The sequence below is a fragment of the Siniperca chuatsi genome, linkage group LG8 (assembly GCF_020085105.1).
Source record: "Siniperca chuatsi isolate FFG_IHB_CAS linkage group LG8, ASM2008510v1, whole genome shotgun sequence".
NCBI classification, from domain to species: Eukaryota; Metazoa; Chordata; class Actinopteri; order Centrarchiformes; family Sinipercidae; genus Siniperca; species Siniperca chuatsi.
The window spans coordinates 25,538,843-25,564,216 of record NC_058049.1 but is presented as its reverse complement, the minus strand read 5'-3'; the positions used below and the strand labels follow the sequence as shown (position 1 = coordinate 25,564,216).

The following is a 25,374-nucleotide window of genomic DNA, read 5'->3' as shown; positions in this document are numbered from 1 at the left end:
ACCAGAGTTTGAAGGACCTTCTGATTTTACGCTGAAAAAGACGATCCAGATCGACACGCTGAAGGCACGTATGAGCCAAGAAGAAGATTCAACTTATGATGATGACTATTATGAACATTTTTGAAAAGGATGATGTGGTCTACGATATGCATGACACGGCCTCAGCTGCTCCAACAGAGGAAGGTCAGAGAAAAAAAGGTGCCACAAGTAGGAAAGCCATGTGGCTCAATTTGTAAAAAGAAATGTACCAAAAAAGATAAAAGTGGACACAAGAGAAGCCATTTTTGACACCTACAGGAAAATCCCCTACTCGTGCAGTCGCTTAAATACTTTCTCCATGACAGTGGAGGAGAGAAACAGGAGGTCTGCCAAACATTCTTGCTTACAACTTTGGTGTACCACCCTAAAAATGATCATCTCAGTCACTGGCAACACCACCCTAAACTGTGTTTCTCCTCCACATGACTGCACACACACACACACACACCTGCCAACAAATTGAGCATGTCTCCACTCTTTGAGCACATCAAGTCTTTTAATCCAACAGTCAGTCCTTATCAAAGAGAGCGTGCTCCAAATCGACGATATTTGGCATCTGACATTAGCATCAGAAACCATGACGCCACGCTCCTGTCAGTCGTATCGAAGGGCAGTGAAGGATGAAAAACTTGAGCTTTACTAAGCTGGTCGCAGAGGAGTGTGAGCTTCTTTTTTTTTTTTGCAGCAGCAGCAGCAGCAGGCTGTTCCCACATGAAGACTGAGCACCAGGGGGAGACTAGTAAAGATGGCTAAGCTCCAAACAATCCATCCTGTGACAAGTGGGAAGAGCAGAAGAGGAAACGGAGTTTAGCGAGGCAGCACTACAAGGTGGATGCTGAAAAGGAGCAGTCTGATTTTTCCATCAGAAGTGTTGACATTCAAAAGGTGATAATGCTGCCTCGCATGCCTGGGGTGCAGACAGTAGCCTTCACAATAAGAATTTTGGAGTTTCGTGAAACCTTTGCCACCTCAGGTAAAAATCCATCGAGAGAGCGCATTTGTCATTTGGCACGAGGGTTTAGGTGGGAGGAAGGCAGAAGAGCGACACACCAGTGCCCTTAAACATGAGCGTGACATAACGCTTGTGGTCTATTGGGGCAGACAACTGCAATGTACAGAATAAAAACTGCTGCCTCCCCACTACCCTTGCCACCACTGTGAACAGCTCTGCAGCCGCTGTTGCAAACATCACCGTTAAGTATTTTGAGGCAGGACACATGGGAGCAGAGGGTTTCCATGGTGGGGAGGAGGAGGAGGAGGTGACGAAGCAGCCAGGAGGAGTCGTCCTTGATTTTCACGATTTCAAAAGCGTGCTTGCCAAGTCTAACTCTGGGAAAGTAACCGGGATCGAGCAATGAAGACATCCCTGCATGGAGGGCTGGCCGCTCACTGGCCAAAGAGAAAATGGCATCAAAACGTTCAGAAATGGTTGTCCTACAGTTCAGGAGGAGTTTTTTTTTTTTTTTTTTTTTTTTTTTTTTTTTTAAAACACAAAGTCACACAACGATGCAGATTTCAAACAACTGGATTTCCTTATAAGAAAGGCCAAATTGGAGTTCCATCTGTGACAGCACAGCAATGCTAAGGGTGTCTTTTTTCAATGAAGCTGTTGGTCTACAAATGTTATGGTGTGCTATATTCTTTAACATGTCATCATGTGTTAATAATAATAAATAGTGTTGTCTTGTTATTGTATAATGTTACGTAGGTGCAACTGCTTCAAAGGCATTCAGATATTGCAGTAAAGGCATTAAGAGGAAGTAGCGGATTTACACTCATTTCCGGCGAGCAGGTGGAATCAGAATTTATTTGAATGACAGAATTGAACTCACATTCAATTCACCGCGTGTCCCACCCTTCGAAAAGGGGAAATTGATAGCCAGTTAAATAATTTAGTCTCAACAAATAGGCCATACTAAACTTGTTTACTCTCAGTTAGCGGTGCAAACTAACATCTAAATAGATGTCAAAGGAAGGCATTACATCTTATCTATCCGTTACACAATTGGCTGGCCACTCCACAAACTTTAAACCCCTTTTCTCAACTTCACTCTCTCCGTAGTTACTGCTCTCTAACCTGAATAATACTGCCTGATCCTTGCAGTTCAAACAGCTACAGCATAGACTAAATTTCCTTTTATGTGGGATTTCAAACGTGTGAAAGCTTCCTGTTGGTTTGGTTGGAAGCCACCTGATGGGAGAGGGGAAAAGGCAGAGAATCCAGTCATACTGCATCAGTTGTTCTCCTACAACGTGGGTTGGACAGTATAACTCTCATCTCTCATCAAGTTTCATTCTTCCAGCTCTACATCTCCTTTCTCTCGCTCACACCGGCCTGTGTGCCACGCTGTACCATCAAGGTTGTTTCTCACTGTTAGAGAGATCTTTGTTCATGCATTACATCGCATTTTAATTAGGCTTCTGACCCCTGCAACTAAAGTGTAGCATGGAAATGGAATGCATAGTGAGGTAAGAATTGGTGAGCAAAGACACCTTACTTAATGAAAACAAAATGAATAAACAGGAAATAGATCAATTGTGTATACTTTCATAATTTCAGTTGTGTGGGTGATTTGGCAAAAAAAAAGTAAATTAATGAATAAAAGGATTGTTATATTATGGTGATTGTACATTTAAAAAACAATTTCACTTTTTTCCCCTTTGGACTCCTTTTGCTTTGATCATTGGGTTGCTTTCTTTTGTATTTTTCATAAGCTACCTATTTTTGGTGATTAATGACTTAATCTCCATTTTGATCTTATCACAGGGTCACTTTGCTTTATTAATGTCAGCTGAATTCCTACAATGTAAACAAAAAATGCCTTGGGTGTGCATTTTTGGAATGGCATCTAACAGCTGACTTCCTCCTTGATATACAGAACATGTTTCATGACCTGGAAAGTACGGTTTCGACCCTGTTACGACTGTCTGCCTGCATTGTTTAACCTATTCTCTCTTGCAGGAGCCTGCACCCAGTGAGGGACGTTAGCCTAATGTGGTGGCACCTGATTAGGACTCCACCAAGCTTATAAAACCCGGCCCTTCGCTCGCTGGGCCTCATGTAAGAACATTTTTGTTTCTTTCCTCCATATTCTAATCCTAAAACTCTCATTCGGATTTACCAAACTCTCTTAACCGTACAAACTCGGAAATCGCTCATTTCAGCCTGATGAGTGCCACATGTTGACAAATGTTTGTGAGATTTGATCATTAGCATAATCAACACCCCTGTAATTGCCATATAAAGCTATCTGTTCCACTCTGTTTGTGGTAGTTATGGGAATCGCGGCTCTCTGAAGGGAGCCGGATCTTACGGCTCCGTTCCTTTCCGAGAGCCGGCTATTTCGACTCCCAGATGTACTGCGACGTCTAACGGAAAGCGCTCCGTGACTGATATGAGAGGCATCAAGGGTACGTGACAGTCACGTAGATATTAGATGAGAGATCTTCTGGTGGCGCTAGAGGAAAAGTCAGGAGAAATCATCTTCTGGGGACCATGAATGTCTGTGCCAAACACTGTACCAGTCCGTCTCGTAGAAGTAGAGAGGTTTCCCTGGATAATTTCAATCATCATTCATCATCTGGGTGCCATGAAAATCTTTACCAAACGTCATGCAATCCAATAGCTGCCGAGACTTTTCACAAAAAAACTCACGTCAACCTCATGGTGGTGCTAGAGGAAAAGTCAGAGGATCATCAAATATTTTAGGTTACATCCTCTAGGGACCAAGAGTGTCTGAACCATATTCCATGGCAAGCTATCAATAAACAGTTATTTTGTCATATTTCAGTCTGGACCAAAGTGGTACACCACACATTGCTGGTGTGGCTAAAAGTGCACAACACACAAGAAGAACAAAAACATCAGTATATTATAATTTGGATAAAAGCCTTTTCCCTTTGTGCTCATCTGTAGCCTGTGTTTTGCTATTTTCCCATTTTATCCAGTATAGTGTCAGGTTAACCTTCTGTTGCTAACAACATGAGCTCAGAAAGGCGAAGAAAAGCTGACAAAATGAAAAGACATTCACTGCTGAAAGAGATGTGCATTCACCATCTTACAATGCATTGTTTGCCTTGAGTCTCACCCCACCGCAGTATAATTACATTTTTACATAAGCTTCATGAGGTGCTGATGAAAGAAACCACTATTTTGTGGATTAGTTTTTTTTTCTTTGTATGTGCAACAGCATCAAAACATGTTTATCATATGAAATGTTTCATTTGGAAACACTATACAAACAGGAAAATAGGAAAAAAAAAGACACGTTACCTGATTGTTAATCCAAAAAATATTCTAACATTAATTCTGCACCATAATATGCTCCTATTTTATATGTTAACAGTTTAAGGTAGCGAGTAATTTCAATAACATTAATACAGCAGAAGCACCTGTTACAGTTTACACATGGTGGATATTTTAAAAAGGAAAATGCTTCTTATTATCATCATTAAACACGACACATTGCTTGGATAAACAGAGCTGCCGTGAATTACAAATGTGTTTCCATTTAGATGACTCATTTTTCCTGTAATTACCTATAACATGAACATTCTGGTGCTCCATAATCATATCTGGTTGTCATAGCATCAGGCCTTTCTCTCATTGACAGTGACCTTACATCACTTTGGATTGCCGTTACTCTTTTTCAACAATGACCTGCTACACACTCACACACTAACACAAGCGTAGAGGTCCTGAGGAAGTGCTTACATCAATGTTAAAACCAGAGACACCTCTATTGTGGAGAGGACCACCTATGGATCTCTGCTGCTGGGTGTTAAATATGTAAAATCTGTATGGAGAACGCATTTTGGCCCTCGGTTAATGGATGGGTTATGTTTTATACAAAGGCACCTATTTTACTTTGGAGTGATATCAGGGACAAATCCAGGCTATCCACTATCTCATTATCCTGGAGGATACAGAATCCTTTATTCTTTTTTTTATCTCCACATCACAGATTAGACTCTCCAACCTAAAACTGTGGGACAGATTTTTCACTTTCGCAAATGTAAAGTGGATGGCCCAGAAATGAATAGAACCCATATTCCGGGAGGCTGCCGTCCACTTCACTTTCCAGCAGACTTAACGGCTTCTTTTCCCCCAAACCCTCCTGGCAACAGTGAGCTCTCCTCTCCACCACCAAACTACCCACAATTCCTTAGACAGCAGAGGCTCCAAAGCTATCTTCATCATTGAAGATGAAGTGCTTTTGCTAGCAACACGTCAGAAAAAGCTGCATGGCTTGATGAAGTCTTACCTGGAAGCCTCACTGCAAAATCTCTTCTCTGCTTGTACTCTGTCACCATTATTCCTGAGCTGAAGAAGGGTTGGGGTTAGCTGTGTGCGCCACAGGCCAGTGTACTCAAACTGTATTCATAATACAGGTATTTCAGCATTTGGGACTGAACTCAGAAGTTTAAAAAAAAATACTACCACCCAGTTTAAACAGCACTGCAGCAAAATAAATCTACAGCAGGATAAGAGTGAACGCTGTTAGCGCTAACAAAAGCTAACAGATGATGGGCTCGAAATGTTCGAAATGAGGCTCCTGAAGCCATCTGATGGGCTAGCTAATGTTTCGAAGTTCAACGAGCTCCAATAGAGTTAACGTTACAGGTAATGTTAGTTAGGAGCACATTGTGTGCACGCTTAAACCTACCGGGAGTAACAGTAAATCTATCTGCTGTTCAAACCCTGTGCTACAAAAACTTACAAATGAGAACACAACAAGATAAAATAATATACACACATTGAAAAACCGTCAACAAAACTGAACGAGTGTAATTGTACGCACATTATGTAGGTGCGAGGCTGTTTAAAAAGCAGCATTATGCACACTGACTCCAAGCCACAAAAGACAACTTTTCAATCAAAGCCAGATCTTCGTCAGGTCAAAAAATGTTTTCACAGTCAACAAAACTGAACATTTCATCACTTTCTCACAATGGTGTGTCATCAAGATAAAAAGCTAATGGCCACCCATACATGGATTTCATAATAAATCTGAATAAAGTATTATATTGTGAATTATCACAGTTAAAGAATATGAAGTGATAATAGCATAGATAGTATTTATTGCAGTTAAGTCTTTTTTTCTTGCAATATCTTGGCTAAATTCTGTCCATCATTACGTCAGTACTTGGTTAGGTGCTGAGAATTTTGGCTTTTATCTGTCTGTTTGTGTTTTTAAAGCGCCATAGTTTTTGGTCAAAAGGATTGCGAGAGGCTGTAACTGAAATGTAAGTAGAGACAATAGCTACAGGCCCTGCTGGTTAAATCCCAGGTTCAATCCTCTGTGAGCCAATGTACTCTGATGTTGCTGCGGATGACAGCAGACAAAAGAGACACATTTCCTCTGGGATCAATAAAGTATCCCAGAAATCTTCAGATCATGACACAGAAAAATCTGAAAATCACGAGCATGGCCAATGTGAGATTTATGAGGGACTGCTAACAAGCACTGCTATTAGACTGTATTGATGTTTAGCATTTGTTTCATCATTTTACAGGCAACTCAGGGCATTGTATCATCGTCATATTCTCCAGTCAAACAATACCTACAGTATGTTAGATCCTTTTTGTACACAGATCTAGAAATTAAAAAAAAAATTGCATGGTTTTGCACCATACAAACCGCAAGCAATCGTCAATTTAATGCGCAGCTACAGCTAGCAGCTAGCAGTTAACGGAGTGGGCAGTTCAGCCTGCTGCTTCTCTCGCGGTCACTTCGGCGCACGCTTCGCTGCCTTGGCAGACCGGCCTGGTGTCTCCAGGGTGGGCTGCCCCTCCACACACACCGGACACTTCTTCGCCTCGTGCGGGCTGGACCCGGACCCAGCCCCGGACCGGTGTGTGGTGTGTGCCAGCGTGTGGCAGCCCGCCCTGCGGAGCCCCGGCCTGTCCGCTCTGCCTAGCCCAGAGACACTCTGGCGGCGAAGTGGGCATCCGGAGGAGCAGCAGGCAGGCCGGGCAGGAGGGACTGCCACAGCCGAAGAGGTCGGTGTGTTTACCGGGGGAAACATTCCGCTGTATCAGCAGCACCGCCGCTGGCTGTTTGTTTTACAAACCAACTGCAAGAAAAACACAGACAACCAGAGCTACACATAATGACAATAAAGCACAATGAAGAGCTGTATAACACAGCCTAGGGCTGGGCAATTAATTTTATTTTATTTTTAATTACGATTTTGGCTTCCAACGATTATGAAAACATGTTAATAGAGATAAAACGATTATTGTGCCTCATTCCGCTTTGCAATGATGCTCTCGTTTTGTGTTGTGTTATAAATACGGCGCACCTCTTTCCTTTACGGGAGTGCACTCTCGCCCCTCCCTAAAAGCCCAAACTCACTCTCAGCCAGGCTGTGGCATGTTCAGTCCAGCTGGCGGGGGTGAAAACTGCTATAATTTGCTAGTCACCATTATTAGCTTAAGCCTATGGCATTTGGCACTGCATAAATTAGCCTAGCGGCTAGCAGACTTTTCCTTTACTCATAGCTTAACAAATTACATATAAATTATATTTATTTATACTTTTCTTACTCAGTCTTGGTTTAAGTCACTGCCTCTCCCGACAGAACTCCGCGGTTGCATTTCAGCGTTATGTAACATAACGAGTTGTCTCGACTCGAGTACTTCACCTGTCTCTCCTCCGCTGCGTGGGGCCCATCCGCCCCACCAGGCAGTCAACCCAGGGGAAGCACTGTGTTGCTGTCTAAAGATGCCGTTTAAAGTTAATCAAGTTTTATTTCTATCGATTACCATGGCAACGGTAGAAGCTTCAAAGCTTCGAAGCATTCGGGTCAGCCCTAAAAAGACAAGTTTTTTTTTTTTAAGTTCAATAAATGCATGATGTTTCCTAAGTAAATGAGTAATCGTATTAAATAATCGTGATCTCAATATTAACCAAAATAACCATGACTATGGTTTTGGCCATAATCGAGCAGCCCTAATACAACCTCTATCCTTGACTCAAACTGTTATTTCACAGTCCGTCAGATTTAACGTTCCCCATTACTCAGCACTGATAAACAAGGCTGGTCTGTTGCGCTGCGCTCTCTGTATGTCGGCTACGCTTATCTTGTGCGCACGAATTAAACAACACTTTCAAAATGTATTTGTGTAGGAGTGGTGGCATTTTACGCAGCTAATGCTGGTATCGGTATTGTAATTTTTAAACGACACCCAGCCCTAGTGGCAAGTACATGTATGCGATGCCTATAGCGTCCCTGCTCAGGTATTTATATGCCTATCCACATGCAACCTTAGCTCAGCTTAGGTGTGTATGTAACGTTAGCAACTAGAACAATCCCCCTACAGTACACTGCTGAGGTCATGAAAAGAAGAAATAAATCATGAATATACTGAGCAGCCACTGATGTGTCCACCTCTCTAGTACTAGAATATTTTACTCTAAAATTAAAATTACTTTGTGTAAAAATGTACTTAAAAAATAGGAGGGTAAAGAAAAATTGTATATGATGATGAAATTATATGATCGACCTATCCAATTAAAGAAGAACATTAACATGTCAACATACACATCACACCACAGAGCCCCTTTGTCCAAACTAACGATATAATCCTTTTCTGTAGACGGCACTTTGCCGCCTGTGCATACAAATGAGCATCAATTATTCAACTGCCTTCATACGTGTAGCCTTACTAGAATTAACCAGAGAAGAGGACAAAACTCAGAGAATTAAACAAAAATGGCCAACAATGAATAAAAAGGACACCACAGGGTTGGAACAAGCACTATTAGATTACAAAAATTAAATAACCTGCTACTTCTTATAGAATTAACAACAGAATAAAACACTACGTTGCTGTTCTCCTCTGCAGAGAGAGAGAGTAACAACCATCACAGTGTGTTTGTTGTTGGGCTCACCTGTCTGATTGTCATTCTGTGAGCGCTGCAAAGTCCTCCACAATCTGCTATAGGTTCAACTTCTCAGCTCGTTCATTCTCAAAGCGTAATATGGCCGGTCCACTTAGCCTCGAAGTGTTCGGACATTTTAAGCTGAACGAGTGCTCCGCAGTCACAGCTGTGACAGAGAGTGTCAAAAACAGCAGAAAGACCTCACACACCTCACTGAAGGCAGGAAAGTGACTAAGTGAAGATCTGGAGGATCCACCATGAGCATGTTAGCATTTAGCTTTTTAACCACTATATTAAAATGACGTGGTCTGGTGTCTACCCTGCTGATAAGCCCAGTCACTGTATGTTGTATCTGTTGGTCAATGTCAGTCAGTATTTTCCCAACACATGGGTGTTTACAACAATACACAGCCTATGTTTCCTTCGCAGTAACGCCTGCCTTTCCTGTGGACCGCTGGCCATGATGTTCTGTCAGCTGGGTGAATTATAGTCAATTGGTTGCATAATCAACCCACACATTCATCATAGATGCTGTTCCCCATGGCAACCCCGTTAAATAAATTAGTCCCTCACTCTGTTCTGCCTCACTCTGATTCCTGCATCGCCCTTTAATTCTCTCTGTTGCTTGAGCTGTCTCTTGTTCTCTGTCCGTCTCAGTCACTCGTTCCTGTCCTTGTCTTTATCTGTCCCTCAGTCATTTTCAGTTTCCCGCTTTCTATTTCCACCCCTCGCATTGTCTTTTCTTGTCCATTTTCTGTTAGTTCCCTGCTCCCTGCCTCTGGGTGTCCTGTGTCTTCCTCTATTTGTCTAACCGTCTAGACGTCCTCCTACCTCACTAGTACTCTGTCTGTCTCACTCCCTCTGCGTTACTTTCACACTCTTTGGTTTTGTCTTGCCATCTTTTGTCACATCCTCTGTCCTTTCTGCTCCCTCTCTCCAGTCTCCAGACAGTAAAGGAGACAGACATACTGGGAGCTGGCAGCAGTGTCTAATGGAGACACATTAACACAATGTAACTGATCTGCTCTGAAGACATTAATTCAGGCTCCAGAGAGCAACAGAGTTCACTGATGGCTTTGAGTAACTACTCACACTCCCTCCGATTTTAATATTCATACTGAAAGTTCAATGTGTTTCCAGGGGGCTCAAAGTGGAATTTTAAGAAATGAGTTGCAGTACACTTCAATGCAATTCATTTTCATTTTTCAAAAAAATTTTTGGACACTGCAGGTTCCTAAATTGCATGTATGCTTTGAGCCGGTCTCAAGACTGAATGCTTCCATTTCTGACGTAGCCCTCTGAAACATTTAAAGCGGAATGCTTTATATGTTTTTGCACTGTACACATCATCAGAATAGACTCTTGTTGGCATATGATGTTAATGCAGGTGATTTTTCAAACAAAACACATTGTGTGTAACACATTCTGCTCAAAACTAGCTTGTATAAAACTTCGTCCTTCACCCTCCGCGGGTGGTCTCATCCTTCGAGCTCGGGTCCTCTACCAGAGGCCTGGGAGCTTGAAGGTTCTGCGCAGTATCTTTGCTGTTCCTAGTACTGCACTCTTCTGGACCGAGATGTCTGGTGTTCTTCCAGGGATCTGCTGTAGCCACTCCTCCAGTTTGGGGGTCACTGCACCGAGTGCTCCGATGACCACGGGCACCACTGTTGCCTCCACCTTCCAGGCCTTCTCCAGCTCTTCTCTGAGCCCTTGGTATTTCTCTAGTTTCTCATGTTCCTTTCTCCTGATGTTGCCATCGCTTAGTATTGCCACGTCAACCACAACGGCTTTCCTCTGCTGTTTGTATATATATATATATATATATATATATATATGCGTGTGTGTATATATGCTTGGATTTGAAAGTTTAGTTCAGCCGAATTCTGTGGCCCCTCCCTAACCATGACGTAATAGGCAAGGTAGTGACCGTAACCGTTTGTGCCTTTCACACATAGCTGCTGGTAGCGTTACCAAGCCTGATAAACGCTAGCGGAAAATCGCTGTTGTACATGAATGAGATAACTGTGCTATATTCAGAGCTCAACAACATATTTAAGGCGGTGTCTACAGACCCACCTGTGGTATTCCTGTGGTAATGTTATGTTAATGTACCGTTGATTTACCGCACTCTACGGGCTTTGAGATAACGTGCCAGAATGTAAACCATAGATCACCTAAGACTGTCAAATAATACAGTAGTATTATTTGTATTATATAATACAGTAGTATTATTTGACACACACACAATCTTTTTATTTTAAATATTTAAAATGAATCTGACCCACGTGTGTGTGAATATGACCCACGTCTGGCATGTGTGTGAAGTCATTGCACTCTGAATGGCATTTAATCTGCCCTTGTAGTGATTTGTAAAAACATATTCATAATGAAGGGTAATAATAATAATACTAATAATAAAAAGAATAATATTGAAAGTCCAGAAGTCAGAGCTTATTCATCTTTTAACTGGTTCTATAAGGTGGTGTATGCGTAGAGATATTTTCATCGATGGGATGGCTACTGTTATTTTCACATAAAAGACACGTCACAATTCAAACTGATATTCATTAGTTTTATTTATTTTAATGTTCTGTTTCCAGTGTCATACTGTATACCACATTCATCATATTTTATGCTATATTTAGCAATATTGTAGTAAAGTTGGATGATCTATAATCTTATTTTACTTAATTTCACTCTATTGTAATCACCCTAGTGTTAAAATATCAATATCTGAGTGACAGATGTAGCTAGCTAGCCTACCAGCATCTGCAATATCTGTAACTTACAGGAATATTGAAAGCTATTGTAACTGTAATGGTGGAGCTCATTATAATATCTTGTTCTATCTTAAACATGAAATATATAGGGGTGGAAATGATAATATGCAAAATTAATTGTATTTAGTTGATGTTAACTGCTCGTTACTGATCTTTAAATGTATTCAGAGCACGGATTTCAATAGCTAACAAGCACATAGCTAGCTAGCTTACCTGAATCTGACAACCTCTTCATCACCCGACGTGACATCTTTAACGGAGCCTCGTAACCCAGCCTTTTCTCGGGGTAAGGGTGTTCATCTGTCGGCTTCCTGTCCACGAAATGGTAGGAACACACATGGGCTCTTGGGTGGGCACTACTTTTTAGCGCCTTGAGCCATGACGTTAGCCTCAAGCGCTCCTCATCTTTAGGAGGTCGGTGCAAGTCATAAAATGCCCCACAACACTCTGACCTCTTCACTTTATGATCGTAACTCTGTTGTTGTAATTACTCTCTCCAATTATTATGGCAGCTCCTAACTGAGCATATAATACTTGACATCGTAGCCTTCGGTGATCGTCTATTAGCTAGCTAGCTTAGGTCCCTCTCAGCTGGAAGTAGGATGACAAAGCGAACACACTTGTGTCACCCTTATTGTTGTGGAAAATAAGGTGAATACAAGTACAGTCCATTTACCACATATGGTTTCAACTGTTTTGTTTTTTATATACTGATACTTATTGTGCTTGGCAGTAGGTGAGGAAGGGAAAGAGAAAAGGTGGGGAGATAAGAGGCGCAAAAAAATGAGGGACGGAGAGAGCTGAGAGGTTCGACAATGTTTGAGTAAACAGAGAAAAGAAAGAAGCAGTAGGTTTATTAACCAACATGTATTCCAAGTGTCCAATACTGTGTAGAAAAGTTACGATGTATACAGTCGCATTTCCTATGGGTGGCCCCGGTGTAATTGTAAAAAGTCATTCATTCATGGATTGAAAAGAGTGCGTTGATCATATGTATGTGTTTATTACATGTGATTCGTGTCGTTTAATACAAGGCTTAATGATTGGTTTATAACAGTCAGCTTCTCTGAAGGAAAGCCAGTGAGCTCATATGCTTCCGCTGCTTTTTTTTGGCTTTCCTCCTGCCTGTCCATTCTTTGATAGAAAAAGAGAAACAGTCATGATTTTATTGGTTGGCTCGTTTTTTATCAGCATCCGAAATTCGCCTGAAATCGAAACAGCTGTGAAGAAAAAAAAAAAAAAACGCACGGCGAGATACAAAGGTTTCGGACTCGGTGTGGATTTGCTCATAGAGATAGGTGGGCTCAAATTTTTTAATTGACGTACGAATTATTCGCACGAATTATTCGTGTTTGGTCAGAAAAGGCCTTACATCTCCCAAACCATTATGTGAATTGCAGTTCCAAAACGTTGTGCATGATTTTCTCCCAATTATGAGTAAATCAAAGCATAATAATAGCAGTGAAAAAAATCCATGAATATTAAATGTTTGTGTTGCACTATCAAAGTTTTTGAGCAATGTACAGGCCTGCAATGCTTTTTTTAAAAAAATCAATGTGTGCATGTGAGAGTATTTGGGCTCATGTACTACATGGAGAAATACAGCGAGCTATCTTGTTTATATTAGGCTACAACTGTAAGAGCCAGATCACTTAAGTTAATTGTTTGTGTTTTAGTTAATGTAGTAGAAAAGCTGCTGTAAAGAAAAGGTTTAAAATGTTGTGTGACATTCAGAGATTTTTGTTTTAGATGTAAATGTTTTTGCAGGAACACATTGGTTCTTACCAATTGATATTGGGGAGGTGTATAGAGATTTTAAGTTCTTATAATCTGCTAATTGATTACATTATTGATAGTTTTAGTTCGTTTTATTTATTTTAAAGGGATCTTTTTATTGTAAAAGGATTTGTTTTTGTCCAGGAGTCCAGGTTCATTTTGGTTGATTTTTGCCTACTTTTGCATTCATTTTTGTCTTTGTTTAGAACCATCAACTTCTGATTTTCTCATCTTGTCTCTGGATGATATATAAATAAAGTTAAGTTATAAACGACAAATACAACTTTTTAATCTTGAAGTGTTTTAGTAGCCTAAACCCAAACACACGCGAGATGCAGGATGTGAACTGAGGTTTGCGCACCCACCATCAACCCTGTCCTCTCCCACACAACTTCTGTGAGTTACAAGAAAGTAACACTTTGTCAACCGGGAAAAAAAAAACAAAGTTTCCTCCAAAATGTGATAGGCAAAATCACTTGATAGCATATAAACAGAATCTGTAGGAGACAGGGTTGTGGCTACACCTGGACCCTTCTTTCATCTTTTGATTTTTGTGCCATTTTCTTTCTTTTTCTTTCACTCTTCCTCAAGTTAACACAGAGAATGTTGTTTTACATACATTAAAGGTATTTAAAAGAGATATTTGCACATCCAACACTCTTGATGTATTAAAGTTCAGTAGCTATGGGACCCAAAAGCAGACTCAGACGATGGATGACGAAATGAACAAAAAGTTTATTTTAGGAATGACGGATGAAGTGGTGAGTGAGAGATCCAGAGTTTCACAGGAGAGCAGGGCAGGCAGGCAAGCTGGACAGGTGGCAGGCAATGAATGAGTAGACCTAAGGCACAAGAAAAAAACAAGGTCAGGCACGAGAAAAAAGGGAACACGGAAAAACAGGATAACTAGAAGCAGAGTAGGTCGTAGCGGTAGTACCACACTGGTGAGCTGAACGATCTGGTGAAGACTGGAGGGTAGATATACTGCGGAGTCTGATTACTGGATGGAGCACAGGTGATTGCAGCAGGAGGAGGAGGATGATTGGAGCGCCATGCCCAGCCACACACACACACACACAGATACTACACACTGGGGACTGACAAGAAACACAAGGCAGGGGAGAACAGCTGATAACAAGAGGAAACAAGGGAAAAGCACAGCCGGACAGGGCGAAGGTCCAGAGGGACCAAAACGTTAGTATGATCAATAAATTGTGATGCTGAGCAAGAGCAGTGTGGAGGATTTTCTTTTTCTCAAGACAGACATTAAAGGTCCCATATCGTGAAAATGCGTTTCGATTGCATTTTGTTTCATAAACTAGGAGGTGAAAAATAAAAGCTTTGAAAATATGAAGTTGTTTAATACTGCCATTTCCCCTGCTCCCCCACAACAAGATGGCCTCCCAGCTTTACAAGCCAGCAAGAATTTGATCCGATTTCTATTTGGAAACCGGATAACCAGTAGTCGTTGGTAGTAAATGCAGAACCCCGCCCCCTCACTGCCTTCTTCCCAGGTGAGCCATTGAGACAAGTGCAAACTGCACTCAAAAAAATGAACACGGAAGGTTGTGCACTTTACATAATATATTTATATTCAGGTGGATTAGATATTGTGAGTGCATCACTAGCAGTGTCTCGGCTGAGCTGTCTGTGGGGGAAGACAGTGGAAACAAACTTGTGTTCAGGACAAAGTTTTGTAAGCAGTTGTGTTGAAGAGTAAGGACACTTAGCTGTAGTGTGCAGGCTAACGGCTAACTCACGCACACAATCAACCTGGTTGTAAGAGAGTCAGGAGAAAAAATATTTTAACTTTGGACGGCAATGCTTACTTCCACATTGCAGCAAAATCTGACCTTGTATGGCAGGGACAGAAAGAGGCCCTCAGAAAAGCAGGGGAACATCAAATCAGCACCATTACAGAAGTGTTTAATAGGCACATAAACAGTATAGACACCGTATAACTGTAAGTGTTCAAATATGGGACCTCAATTGTTATGGGAGAAAATGATGAAACTTATTGTTCGCTGAGCCCCATTTCAACCATAAAGACTTCAAATGAAAGTGAAAGCAAATAAAATACACAGAAAACATTCTTAATTCAAGTATGTTTTTATTCACAGTCTTTCCCAGAGAGCAAGCCAAGTTAATACAGACCAACTCATCTCCAGATGACAATAAAAGTGATGACTTTCTGTCCAGTTGAGGACGTTGGAGACGAGTTGTGATTCTGCCTGGTCCACATTGAGAGGCGACGGCGGCGAGGAAAAACTCCCTCTAACAGGAAGAAACCTCGGGAGGAACCTGGCTCTCTGAACGCGGCCCCTCCTCCTGAGGGCTGGGGGAACTCCTGCTGCTCCAGGCCACGACACGAGCTGGTAGACTGTCCTGAACCTCCACCATCGCCCTTCGCCACCTGCAAGAAGACAACAGAGATGGAAACAACACACTTACCTGTGACGTTCCCGTGGCCGCTCACCTGGGATCGATCATGTTCCCCCATCGCCAGACTGCTCTACATCTGAGAGTAGACGCAAAACAGTCAGTCAGTACAGAGTCGGTGGATTTCACCAACCTTGTTCTGAACAAGAAAATGTCTGTGGGCTCACTGTCTGGGTAAACCGTTAAATTCAAACAACATCAGAGTCGGTTTGACTTCAGGACGTGACAGCGTCGTCCTCTTACCCGTCTTTGGTAGAAAAGGATGTAGGCGGTTTGCTGACGCAGACTGCAGACGGGCGCCCGGTTGTCTCTGTGACATTTGAATCGTTGTAGTTGAGCCAGCGGTCATCGGGGTCATCCAGCTCTGCATCTGGGTGCACCCGTTACTCACGTAGTGTCCTAACAGGAAACAAACACCGTTGGATTAGGTGTCTCAACAAGTGGAGGTGGTGAAGGTTAACCGATTTGGAACTCAACAAATATCAACAATATGACACTTTTTATAATGTTCCCCTCTCTCCCACGATAACAGAATCTTTTACACAACATGTAATGTTTTACTTTTACATTAACAACAATAATGAATGCAGCACGATGAGAAAAAAAAAGTATAATACCCTCAGGGCCATAGCAATGAGCAATAAGTGCTCATCGCATCACTCAACTGGTCAGTTTCAGTACAAATAATAACAAAAAACTCAACAATTTCATTCAAAGCTGCTCCGTTATAATAAGGAGAGTAACTGTCAATAGATGTATCTGCCTCTGATGGACAGCCATGTGTGTACGATGTGTCTGAGAACCTGATGGAGGACTACAGAAGGTGATTATCTTACCTCTGTTCCCTTCGGTGCCTAGATGGCTGATGACACTCACCAGACTGTACCAACCATCAGCCTGAGAAGGAGCACAGTTAACAGTTAGCTCCACACACACACACACACACACACACACCAGCACACACAGACCGAATCTTTACTTTGTATTTGACCTCAGGTGAGGTATTTCTTACCTGGCTGGAGGTCACCAGCAGCTCCCTGAAGAGGTCAACTGGGTCGCTCAGCTTCTCCAGCTGCAGGAGCGGAGTGTAGCGAAAACGCTTCAGATGCAGTATCAGCACTCTGTGGACAGGAAATAAAAAGAAGAAAACATGAGCTGGTTCCGAAAGATTGTTGCCATTTTTGCTTTATAAATGACTCAAACATGATGACTATCAATTAATCGACTACACGTTTCAGCACTAGTTGAAATTTGCTGGTTTTCACACTGAACATGGTAATTCAGACTTTTCCGATCAGTCTGTGCTTAAATTGCATTATCATGCAAGATTTGAACACGAAATGAATGGAAACTAATGAAAATACATCTGCAAAGCTTAAACTGTACAACGTTCAGCAGATATGGAAAGTAAACGTGATGTGTAGTTAAGGAGGAAACGCTCTGGTATAGTCCTTTCAGGTCCCCAGTGTTGGATGTGATGTCACTCACTTGGGCAGGGTCGCAAAGGTGGACTGCTGGCTGGATGTGTTGGCACCGCAGTCACACCTGAATTCCAAGTCCGTCTCCTGAAAACCAGCACAGAGACAACACGCTGTCAGTTTCGTGATGGATAACAGACAGTGTGCACGTGTGTGTGGTGTGTGTGACTGAAGTGTGTGTGAGTGTTTGTTTTTGTGACGATGTCACTGAAGGAGGACAGGTGTATTTTACCATCAGGGACTCCTGGAGCAGTTCCTGGACTGAATCTCCCGGCACCAGGTTGAGAGACAGGATGGTGAAGTTCTCCACTTGTGTAAACCGGGCTCCACAGCTGCACATTAAAGGGACAGTCCACATAACAAATTACAGCCAGCTTATGACAAAGGCACAGATGGATTCAGGTGATCAGGACAGTGCAAACTATAACTTAGTCCACTGAGTGTAAGTATTCTTATGTTTTTTTTTTTTTTTTGCTGAACCGCCCCTTTAAAGATAAACAAGGAAAAGTTCATGTTTCTCCTGCCATCATCTGCTGTGTGTGATGTTTTTACCCCTTGCAGGTCCTGGTGTTCTGCATCTTGAACACCAGGTGGTCCTCGACGGGGCATCTGTAGCTTTTTCCTAAGCTGGCGGCGACCTCCTGCAGCAGAGGGGACAAACTCCTCATCTGATCCAGGACCGTCATCAGGAACTCGTGGCGTCCTGAACACACACAGAGACATACAGAGCGTCCGTTACACAGAGAAGAAACTATCAGAAGGAAGAGAAACAACAAGAATTATCAAATCAGATGACTCACTTTCTGGTAGTTGTCCCGAAACTCAGGAGCCTGGACTGAGAGGGCCCTCTTGAACATATCGAGGGCCTGGAGTTTGTGGCAGGAGTCGACGGAGCGGTGACTCCACACTACGTCCATGAATCTTCTGCAGACGGTGAAGAAAAAATAGGACTGGTGAGTTTCTGCTGTTGGTGTGTGTGTGTGTGTGTGTGTGTGTGTGTGTGTGTGTGTGTGTGTGTGTGTGTGGCTGCTGTACCTCATCAGTTCAGCCTCAGGCAGTGAACTCCACACGTCCTCCTGGCTGCTGACGTCCCTGATGAAGTCCGCCAGCGTGATCAGGCTCTGGAGGCTGGAGTTCATGTAGCACATCTGGGCCGGGTTTGGAAACCTGACACGCAAACACAACACGTCAGAACACACAGCAACATCAGAAAACTCCTCGGTGACAAAGCAGGGGCTCGATTTCTCTTAAACAAATAAATCAACAACTTTGTTTCTCGAGTCGGTGTGTTTTTATGCAGATTTACTCACCCAAGCCAGTCCTGCTGACCTCCGAGGCTCTGGGAGCCGATGGCCTGCGTCACGGTGCTGTGACGCGTTTTGAGAGTACAGGAAGAGAGAGGCACGGTCAGACACACACGGCCAATAAAATGGCAAACATGAAGCTGTGAGGCTGGTACATGCCTGGTTTTACGCACATTTTCAATTTGCGCGTAAAAAAATTCAGAAAAAGCCGAAATATCGCGCAAGCTAGCTGCAGCCCTGCTCCTAATATTTGCATAACAGTAGTGGACGGAAACACGCATTCACTCGCATTTGTTTGGCTATTAAAGCAGAGGCAGCAAACAAACAAGATCCTCCACGGTATGTGGACACAGGTGAGTCTGACTGAGTGAGTGAGTTCAGTGCTAAATGTTGCCCAAACGTGCACCTATACGCAAATGAATCATGAATCGTAGTCTGAAAACGATGATTTGTCCGATCAAAGTAAACAAACATTACGAATCTGATCAGACATTCAGTGGCAGCCTTGGATTCTGCTGCTGCCACATTTCAGTTGGTACCAAAAAGCTTCAATACCCAGCCCAACTCTATTTTTGTGGTGATGAAAATGAACTTGTGTTTGTGGACTCACCTTTTGCAGGACGAGCCCTGCTTGGCCAGTGTCTTGCACACGGTCTGCAACATTAAAGCCATAAGAATGGGCAGCTTGTCCATTTTCTTCTTTTTTGCTCCCTTCTCTGCTGCTTCCTCCTCATCGTCAGTGGGAGCTTTGAACTCAACCACCTCATCAACATCATCTGCAGCACACAGAGTCCTGTCTGTAGCTTTGACGGGGCTGCAACATGGAGAGAGAAACATTCTGCATTCTGTATTTTTGCTTGACTTTCACACGTCAGCGATGTGAAATGAGTCTTGTTACCTCCTGTGAGGCGGCGAGCGAGGGTCCTCTGCCGTCCCTCGGCGTCTGCGGCTGGAGCGACTCGACGTTTTCTCTGTTGGAGGAATGTCTCAGCGGTCAATATTACAGGGACGCACTTTACTGAGGTGCAGACTGGCAAACGTGTAGTTAATGTGAAGCAGTGAAACTCACTCCGCAGCAGTCAAAGACTCTGCACCTCCAGCGACTCTTCCCGTTTTTAGACTTCCAGCTGTTGTTGTAATAGTGGCTGGGCCATGTGAGGAGGCGGCTTTGCTGAGAGACACAAACACAGCTGATTATATTACTGTTCACTTAGTTTAAACTGTGGAGGACTCACCTGAAGCGAATCCCTCCGCAGTCTGCGATATTTTCACTAATACTGCCAGGAGAAGGCCTTTGGTTCACAGTGAGGCTGCTTCTGCTGACACTGTGGGCCCTGTCGGTAGGAGGGGTGGGACTCCCTTACCTCTGCAGTGGGCCGGCGCGCTGTCCATCTCCCACGGGTGCTTTTGGACTCCTTTTTTTATTCTGTAGAGTAAAAAACAAACATTACAATCATCTTTTGTGTCCAGAGTCTAAATGTAAACCCTACAAAGAATTCAAATCAGTTTAAAGTGAAGCCCTGTCACTTCCCGTGGAACATACCACTGTTGAACCGAACAGTCTGTACCACCAAAGAGTCCTCCCTTTACGGTTTTCCGTAGAGGTCTTGGCGGCAGGAGCGTCTGAGACGGCGACTCTGGTGATAAACACAAACACAGTCGGTGTGGAACGAGTCAGACTTCATTGAAAGGGTTTGTTCGAAGGTATTCATCACTCTTTAGAGTAAACGCAACATGTTAAAAATATTGACAAATAATATATATTTTTTAGACATCTGAAGATGTCATCTTGGGCTGCGGGAAATTGCAGTGGGCATTTTTCGACACTTTATAGACTAGAATGAATAGATATATTGAAAAAGCAATAGTCAGATCAATCAATATTTAATTTAATTTAATGTAAATTTGTGTCCATCCAATTTAATAACTAAGGATATACTAGATATTAAAAACAGTATAATACATCCTCATAAAGTTGTGACCCAGGTCTTAGACTGCAGTCATTTGAATTTAATAATAAACTGGCAAAGTGGGGAGTGTAACCAGAGCTGGTTTTAAGTCCAAATCAAGACTAAAGTCCTAATAAGCAAATTGCAGGTCTCTGTTTTTTCTGTTCTCTTATTAGATCTCTGACCTTTGCAATGCAACATAATAGTCCAGTAATAAATCCTTTGTCATTTTTGAGGCTGCTGTTACTGTTGTTTGGCTTACATCATGTTGTTAGGTGCTTCTGATGTTTTTGCTCCTTCATATTTGTAAATTACGTGAACAAAATATCTTAAACAACTTCCGGTATACCCTAGTCTAATATAAAAACCACTACAAATTGCATTACATTATGGAAGTGTTTCTATTTTCCTAGTTATTCGCTTTACTGTCTTCACGAGGAGCTTTTCTTACCTTCCACTAGAGGTGGAGCGCGGTCTGCTCCTATTCTCCACAACTTTTTCAGTCGTGTGTTGATTTTTCTGTGGATGATAAAGAAAAATAAACACGTTTAATTGTAAATTGTAAAAAATAATGTGCCATCATAGCAGATATAAGCTGACTTCAGAGACAACAGTATCTACAACACTCTTGTTGAGCAAAGTCAGAGAAACACTAATATTCCTGATTTATAACTTCCCATAAACAGTGTAGAAACTGTGAAACAAACCTTTAAATCGAAAGCAAGGCGGTATAAACATGTTTGCAGATCTTTTCATAGCTAAAACTTGAGTCAACTGTTGAGCAACTTGTTTCAAGTGTTTCTGAATCTCAAATGAAAACTCTCAGGAGTCTGGAGCTGCTGTGATATCGTGAAAGTTCTAGTATGTGAGGCTCTATGACACACATCAATTCTATAGTCAACAGAATAGAATAGAATTCTTAATTACACATAAAAGGCTTCAAGAATTTCAGCAGGCCTCTAAAAGTAGGCTGGTGCACAATATGTTTATCTTTGAATGGATAAGGCTGGTGGTGTTCTTCTTATTGTTAACAGATTCCATTAAAACACCCAAACCAACAGCTGATCCTACTAACAAGTACGTTCGAGTTTCCAAAGCCTGATATGGCTAATTCCTCTGAGCCATAGCGCTCCATTGTTGTCCAGAAACTATTACAAACACATCAATGAGCCACATATTTTGTTTTATAAACTAGGAGGTGAAAAATAAAAGCTATGAAAATATGAAGTTGTTTAATACTGCCATTTCCCCTGCTCCCCCCACGACAAGATGGCCTCCCAGCTTTACAAGCCAGCAAGAATTTGATCCGGTTTCTATTTGGAAACGGGATAACCAGTAGTCGTTGGTAGTAAATGCAGAACCCCGCCCCCTCACTGCCTTCTTCCCAGGTGAGCCATTGAGACAAGTGCAAACTGGGGAGTGTGTAGCCATGTCGAAAAACGCCCATGAGAATTGTATTATTCCTGGCTGCAGTGAATTAAAAAAATCTTTTAACACTAGAAGTGCCAGTATTTTTCCGTATTTATTCACCATAACTCAGAACAAGATAATAACAATTAAAAGGATCTATTTGATTCCGAAAAAATTTGTTTTAACATTTATAACACCGAAAATAATCGGAAAACCTGGAAACGAGCAGATCTAACGTTAAAATAAGAGCCACGAACGAAGTTTAGAACCATAAAAGAATTAGGCTACTAATTTTATATTAACTAATTACATCAATAGCGTGCTTGGCTATTTAAGCTTCAGAGTCAACGCAAGTGGCCTCTGTTCTCCGTGCACAATTTCCACACACGGGTCTGCTGCATTTGCAGCAGGTGTCGGCGTTTTATTTTGTTTGCCGAACCTGGCACTGCTTCCGTTTTGGTGTCTGCTGTGGTGGTTGCTTCTGCTGCTGACTGGGACCTTGTGCCAACTGCCATGCTGCCCCCTTTCCCTCCATGAACTCTCAGCTCTCAGCTCCTCTGCCAGTTGCTGCATGAACTTCCTCCGGGCTATCTTGCTGCTGGTGCACTCCTTGAAGAGGATGTGGGCATTGATTCCAGTCAGGTCGAGGATGTTATAGAAGACAGCCACTGGCCATCTGCGTGTACCGCCTTTCACTGAGTATGCCTTTGCCATCTGATCCAGGACGTCCACGCCATATTTGGTGTTATTATAATATGTGACCGACTCCGGCTTTGCCTTCGGCCCATCGGTAATGCCCACGCTTGTGTGCACGGAGCTCAGAATGCACACATTCTTCCTCGGCTTTCCCTGGTAGATGGTGAGCGTCGCATCTGCACATTTTAGCACCTTGTTGCTGAACAGCTCTGCTTGCTCTTTTTGCGGAGGGGGCAACTCACGCCGTTTTCCCAGGGTGCCAACCAGGCTGGTCTTCTTGGCCTGTAAAGTGGTGGCCAGTTTGAGAGAAGCGAAGAAATTATCTGTAGTAATAATATGTAGTAGATATGGAGCCCGGTTCAGCATGTATTTTGAGTTGACATCCTCAGCCAGCCAAAATTTTATTGCAAATTTATCAGGCTTATTTCCCTTGTACTGGATAAATGTGCACAGGGCCTTGGGGGGGAACAGCTGCTCATCAATGGTTATGTTGGCACCGGGCTTGTAGCAGGCTACGCTGTTCTGAACTAACTTGTTCCAAATGTGCGATACCAGGGCAAACTTGTCATCCTGCAGACGCACGCGTCGGGTCTCTTTTTTGTCGAACCGCAAGAGTTTCATTATCTCCCTGAAGCGATTTCTGGCCATGGTTTCCTTGAAAAACGGGAAGCCCCATTTTTCTGACCAAAGGCTGCCCAACTCCATATTTTTTGCTCCCTGTGCTCCACGGATATATAGCAGCGCTATGAAGGCCTTCAGTTCAGCCACTGTCAGGTCCCATGAGCTGTCACCACGGTGCTGATGTGCCTCAGCCACAGTGCAGTCCCTGATGTGTTTCAGCATGCCATCATCAAACACACACAAGAAGGCAGTGAGCACATCTCCGATGTTGCGCATCTCCGATGTTGCGCTTTGCGTGCGCTGTGGGGCCAGCAGCTTCAGTCAGGACATTTTGGCTCTGCCTTCTTCCTGGAAGTTCAGTTGACTGAAGGACCGTCCACACCGTCCCATCCTTCCCCTTTTCCACAGCGGCCTCCGGCCGAGATGACTCCAAAGGCGGGTTGAGCACTCCAGTTGGCTCAAGAGCAGGTACTGGTTCGGGAAGGCCTAGGACAACAATAATAACCTAATAATAATAATAGCATAATGATAATAATAACTAGCGAATAGCCCAGGCGCAGGGCAGCACAAGACAGGACAGCGGTGCATAGCGGAGCGCAGAGCAGCTCACCTGGAATGTCAGCCGTGAACGGAACATCTGGATCCCTAGTCTCCGACGAAAGTAGCCGCCTCTTTTTCCTCGGTATGGACTCTGAATCACTCTCTGATGAGGATGAAGTGTTTTCTTGCACAAAGGAAAGGTCGCCGTCACTTTCCACCTCCGATAGATCCCCTGCATCAGAGTCATCGCTGTCCAAGTTCTGAAGCATCTCCAGGGCCATGGCAGCGGTCATCTTTCTCTTCATTCTTTCATTCATTTCAGACATTTTCTAAAGGCTCCTTATAAACTCCAACCTAGGCAATTACTCAATTTCTTAAATTATTGTACTGATAGCCAATTTAGTCTAATAATTTGTATTTGTCAGCAAATTAGCATATGCTAATAGCACTCGAGACCGCTAGCGACGTTTCTTTGACAATAGTTCCTATTTGTATAACAAAGCGCGTGAAAAATAGAACAATAGAATAGCGCGAAATTCAGTGCAGTCAATATGACCGTGTATGGCTGAAATAGGTACAAATTATCATATTTTCTTTCCCTTTTGTGTAATTTATATGAAACCCATTGTAAATAAAAATACAGACACTTTTAGGAAAAGTCACGTACCAGCAGGATTGTATTTTTGTATTCAACAAAGTTATTGCACATATGAATTTCAAAACGGTCAAAATGACTGTCGTGGCCGTTCTAGTGTTAAAAGGAAGATGTTGCAGACACGTGGACTGATTTTATGTTTGGATACGTGCCTCGTCCTGTCCGGAGTTTCGGGTGTGTAGCCTACAGCACATTTTACACACGAGTGCATACAGAATCAGGGGCTACACGATGCTGGAGTACTATCCAAATTAATATTGAAGAAAAGGTCCATTCCAATGTTTTGGGATCCTTCCCCAAGCACTGAAACAATGAGTATAAACATAGATTACTAACGGAGTTGATCATTTCGGTTTTGCTAACGGTTAGCTGCTGTGGTGCCGCAAGCTAGCCCTGTGTACATGTGTGTGTGCGAGAACATGGCGTGCTAGCTATGTGCACGTTATAACATTAGTTCGTTTGCAACTGAACTAGTGCTGTAACTGTAATGTAACTCCAAAGCAAACACTTTGGTCGCCTACTATTTTAGTTGGTTTGTAACATTGTAAGTCTCGGGCCAAGTGGACTAGATATTGTGAGTGCATCACTAGCAGTGTCTCGGCTGAGCTGTCTGTGGGGGAAGACAGTGGAAACAAACTTGTGTTCAGGACAAAGTTTTGTAAGCAGTTGTGTTGAAGAGTAAGGACTTCACCATTTGGGCGGTCTTGACAGTTTTAGGTACCAATAGTGTTTTAGCTGTAGTGTGCAGGCTAACGGCTAACTCACGCACACAATCAACCTGGTTGTAAGAGAGTCAGGA

At 42.8% G+C, this 25,374-nt stretch overlaps 2 protein-coding genes and 2 long non-coding RNA genes across 4 annotated transcripts; all 4 read right to left on the bottom strand.

The window, feature by feature from the left end:
* Positions 1-723: 723 nt before the first annotated feature.
* Positions 724-7,765, bottom strand: LOC122880681. Its single transcript, XR_006379006.1, has 2 exons — positions 7,687-7,765; positions 724-809 (listed from the first exon to the last, which is right to left on the bottom strand). It is a non-coding gene; the product is annotated as an uncharacterized LOC122880681 (long non-coding RNA).
* A 6,433-nt stretch (positions 7,766-14,198) lies between these two features.
* LOC122880608 lies at positions 14,199-16,225 on the bottom strand. The gene is made up of 3 exons (XR_006378982.1): positions 16,166-16,225; positions 14,421-16,001; positions 14,199-14,325 (listed from the first exon to the last, which is right to left on the bottom strand). It is a non-coding gene; the product is annotated as an uncharacterized LOC122880608 (long non-coding RNA).
* Positions 16,226-18,162: 1,937 nt separating this feature from the next.
* Positions 18,163-19,613, bottom strand: LOC122880606 (ubiquitin carboxyl-terminal hydrolase 37-like). Its single transcript, XM_044205905.1, has 5 exons — positions 19,603-19,613; positions 19,315-19,518; positions 18,711-18,767; positions 18,436-18,567; positions 18,163-18,324 (listed from the first exon to the last, which is right to left on the bottom strand). The coding sequence occupies exons 2-5, from the start codon at positions 19,395-19,397 to the stop codon at positions 18,183-18,185; spliced, it is 414 nt and encodes a 137-aa protein (XP_044061840.1). The 5' UTR covers positions 19,398-19,518; positions 19,603-19,613; the 3' UTR covers positions 18,163-18,182.
* A 165-nt stretch (positions 19,614-19,778) lies between these two features.
* On the bottom strand, positions 19,779-23,407 carry LOC122880764. The gene is made up of 5 exons (XM_044206190.1): positions 22,503-23,407; positions 21,105-21,172; positions 20,236-20,341; positions 20,069-20,130; positions 19,779-19,875 (listed from the first exon to the last, which is right to left on the bottom strand). Exons 1-5 carry the CDS (start codon positions 23,405-23,407, stop codon positions 19,820-19,822), a joined length of 1,197 nt encoding a protein of 398 aa, XP_044062125.1. The 3' UTR covers positions 19,779-19,819.
* Positions 23,408-25,374: the final 1,967 nt, after the last annotated feature.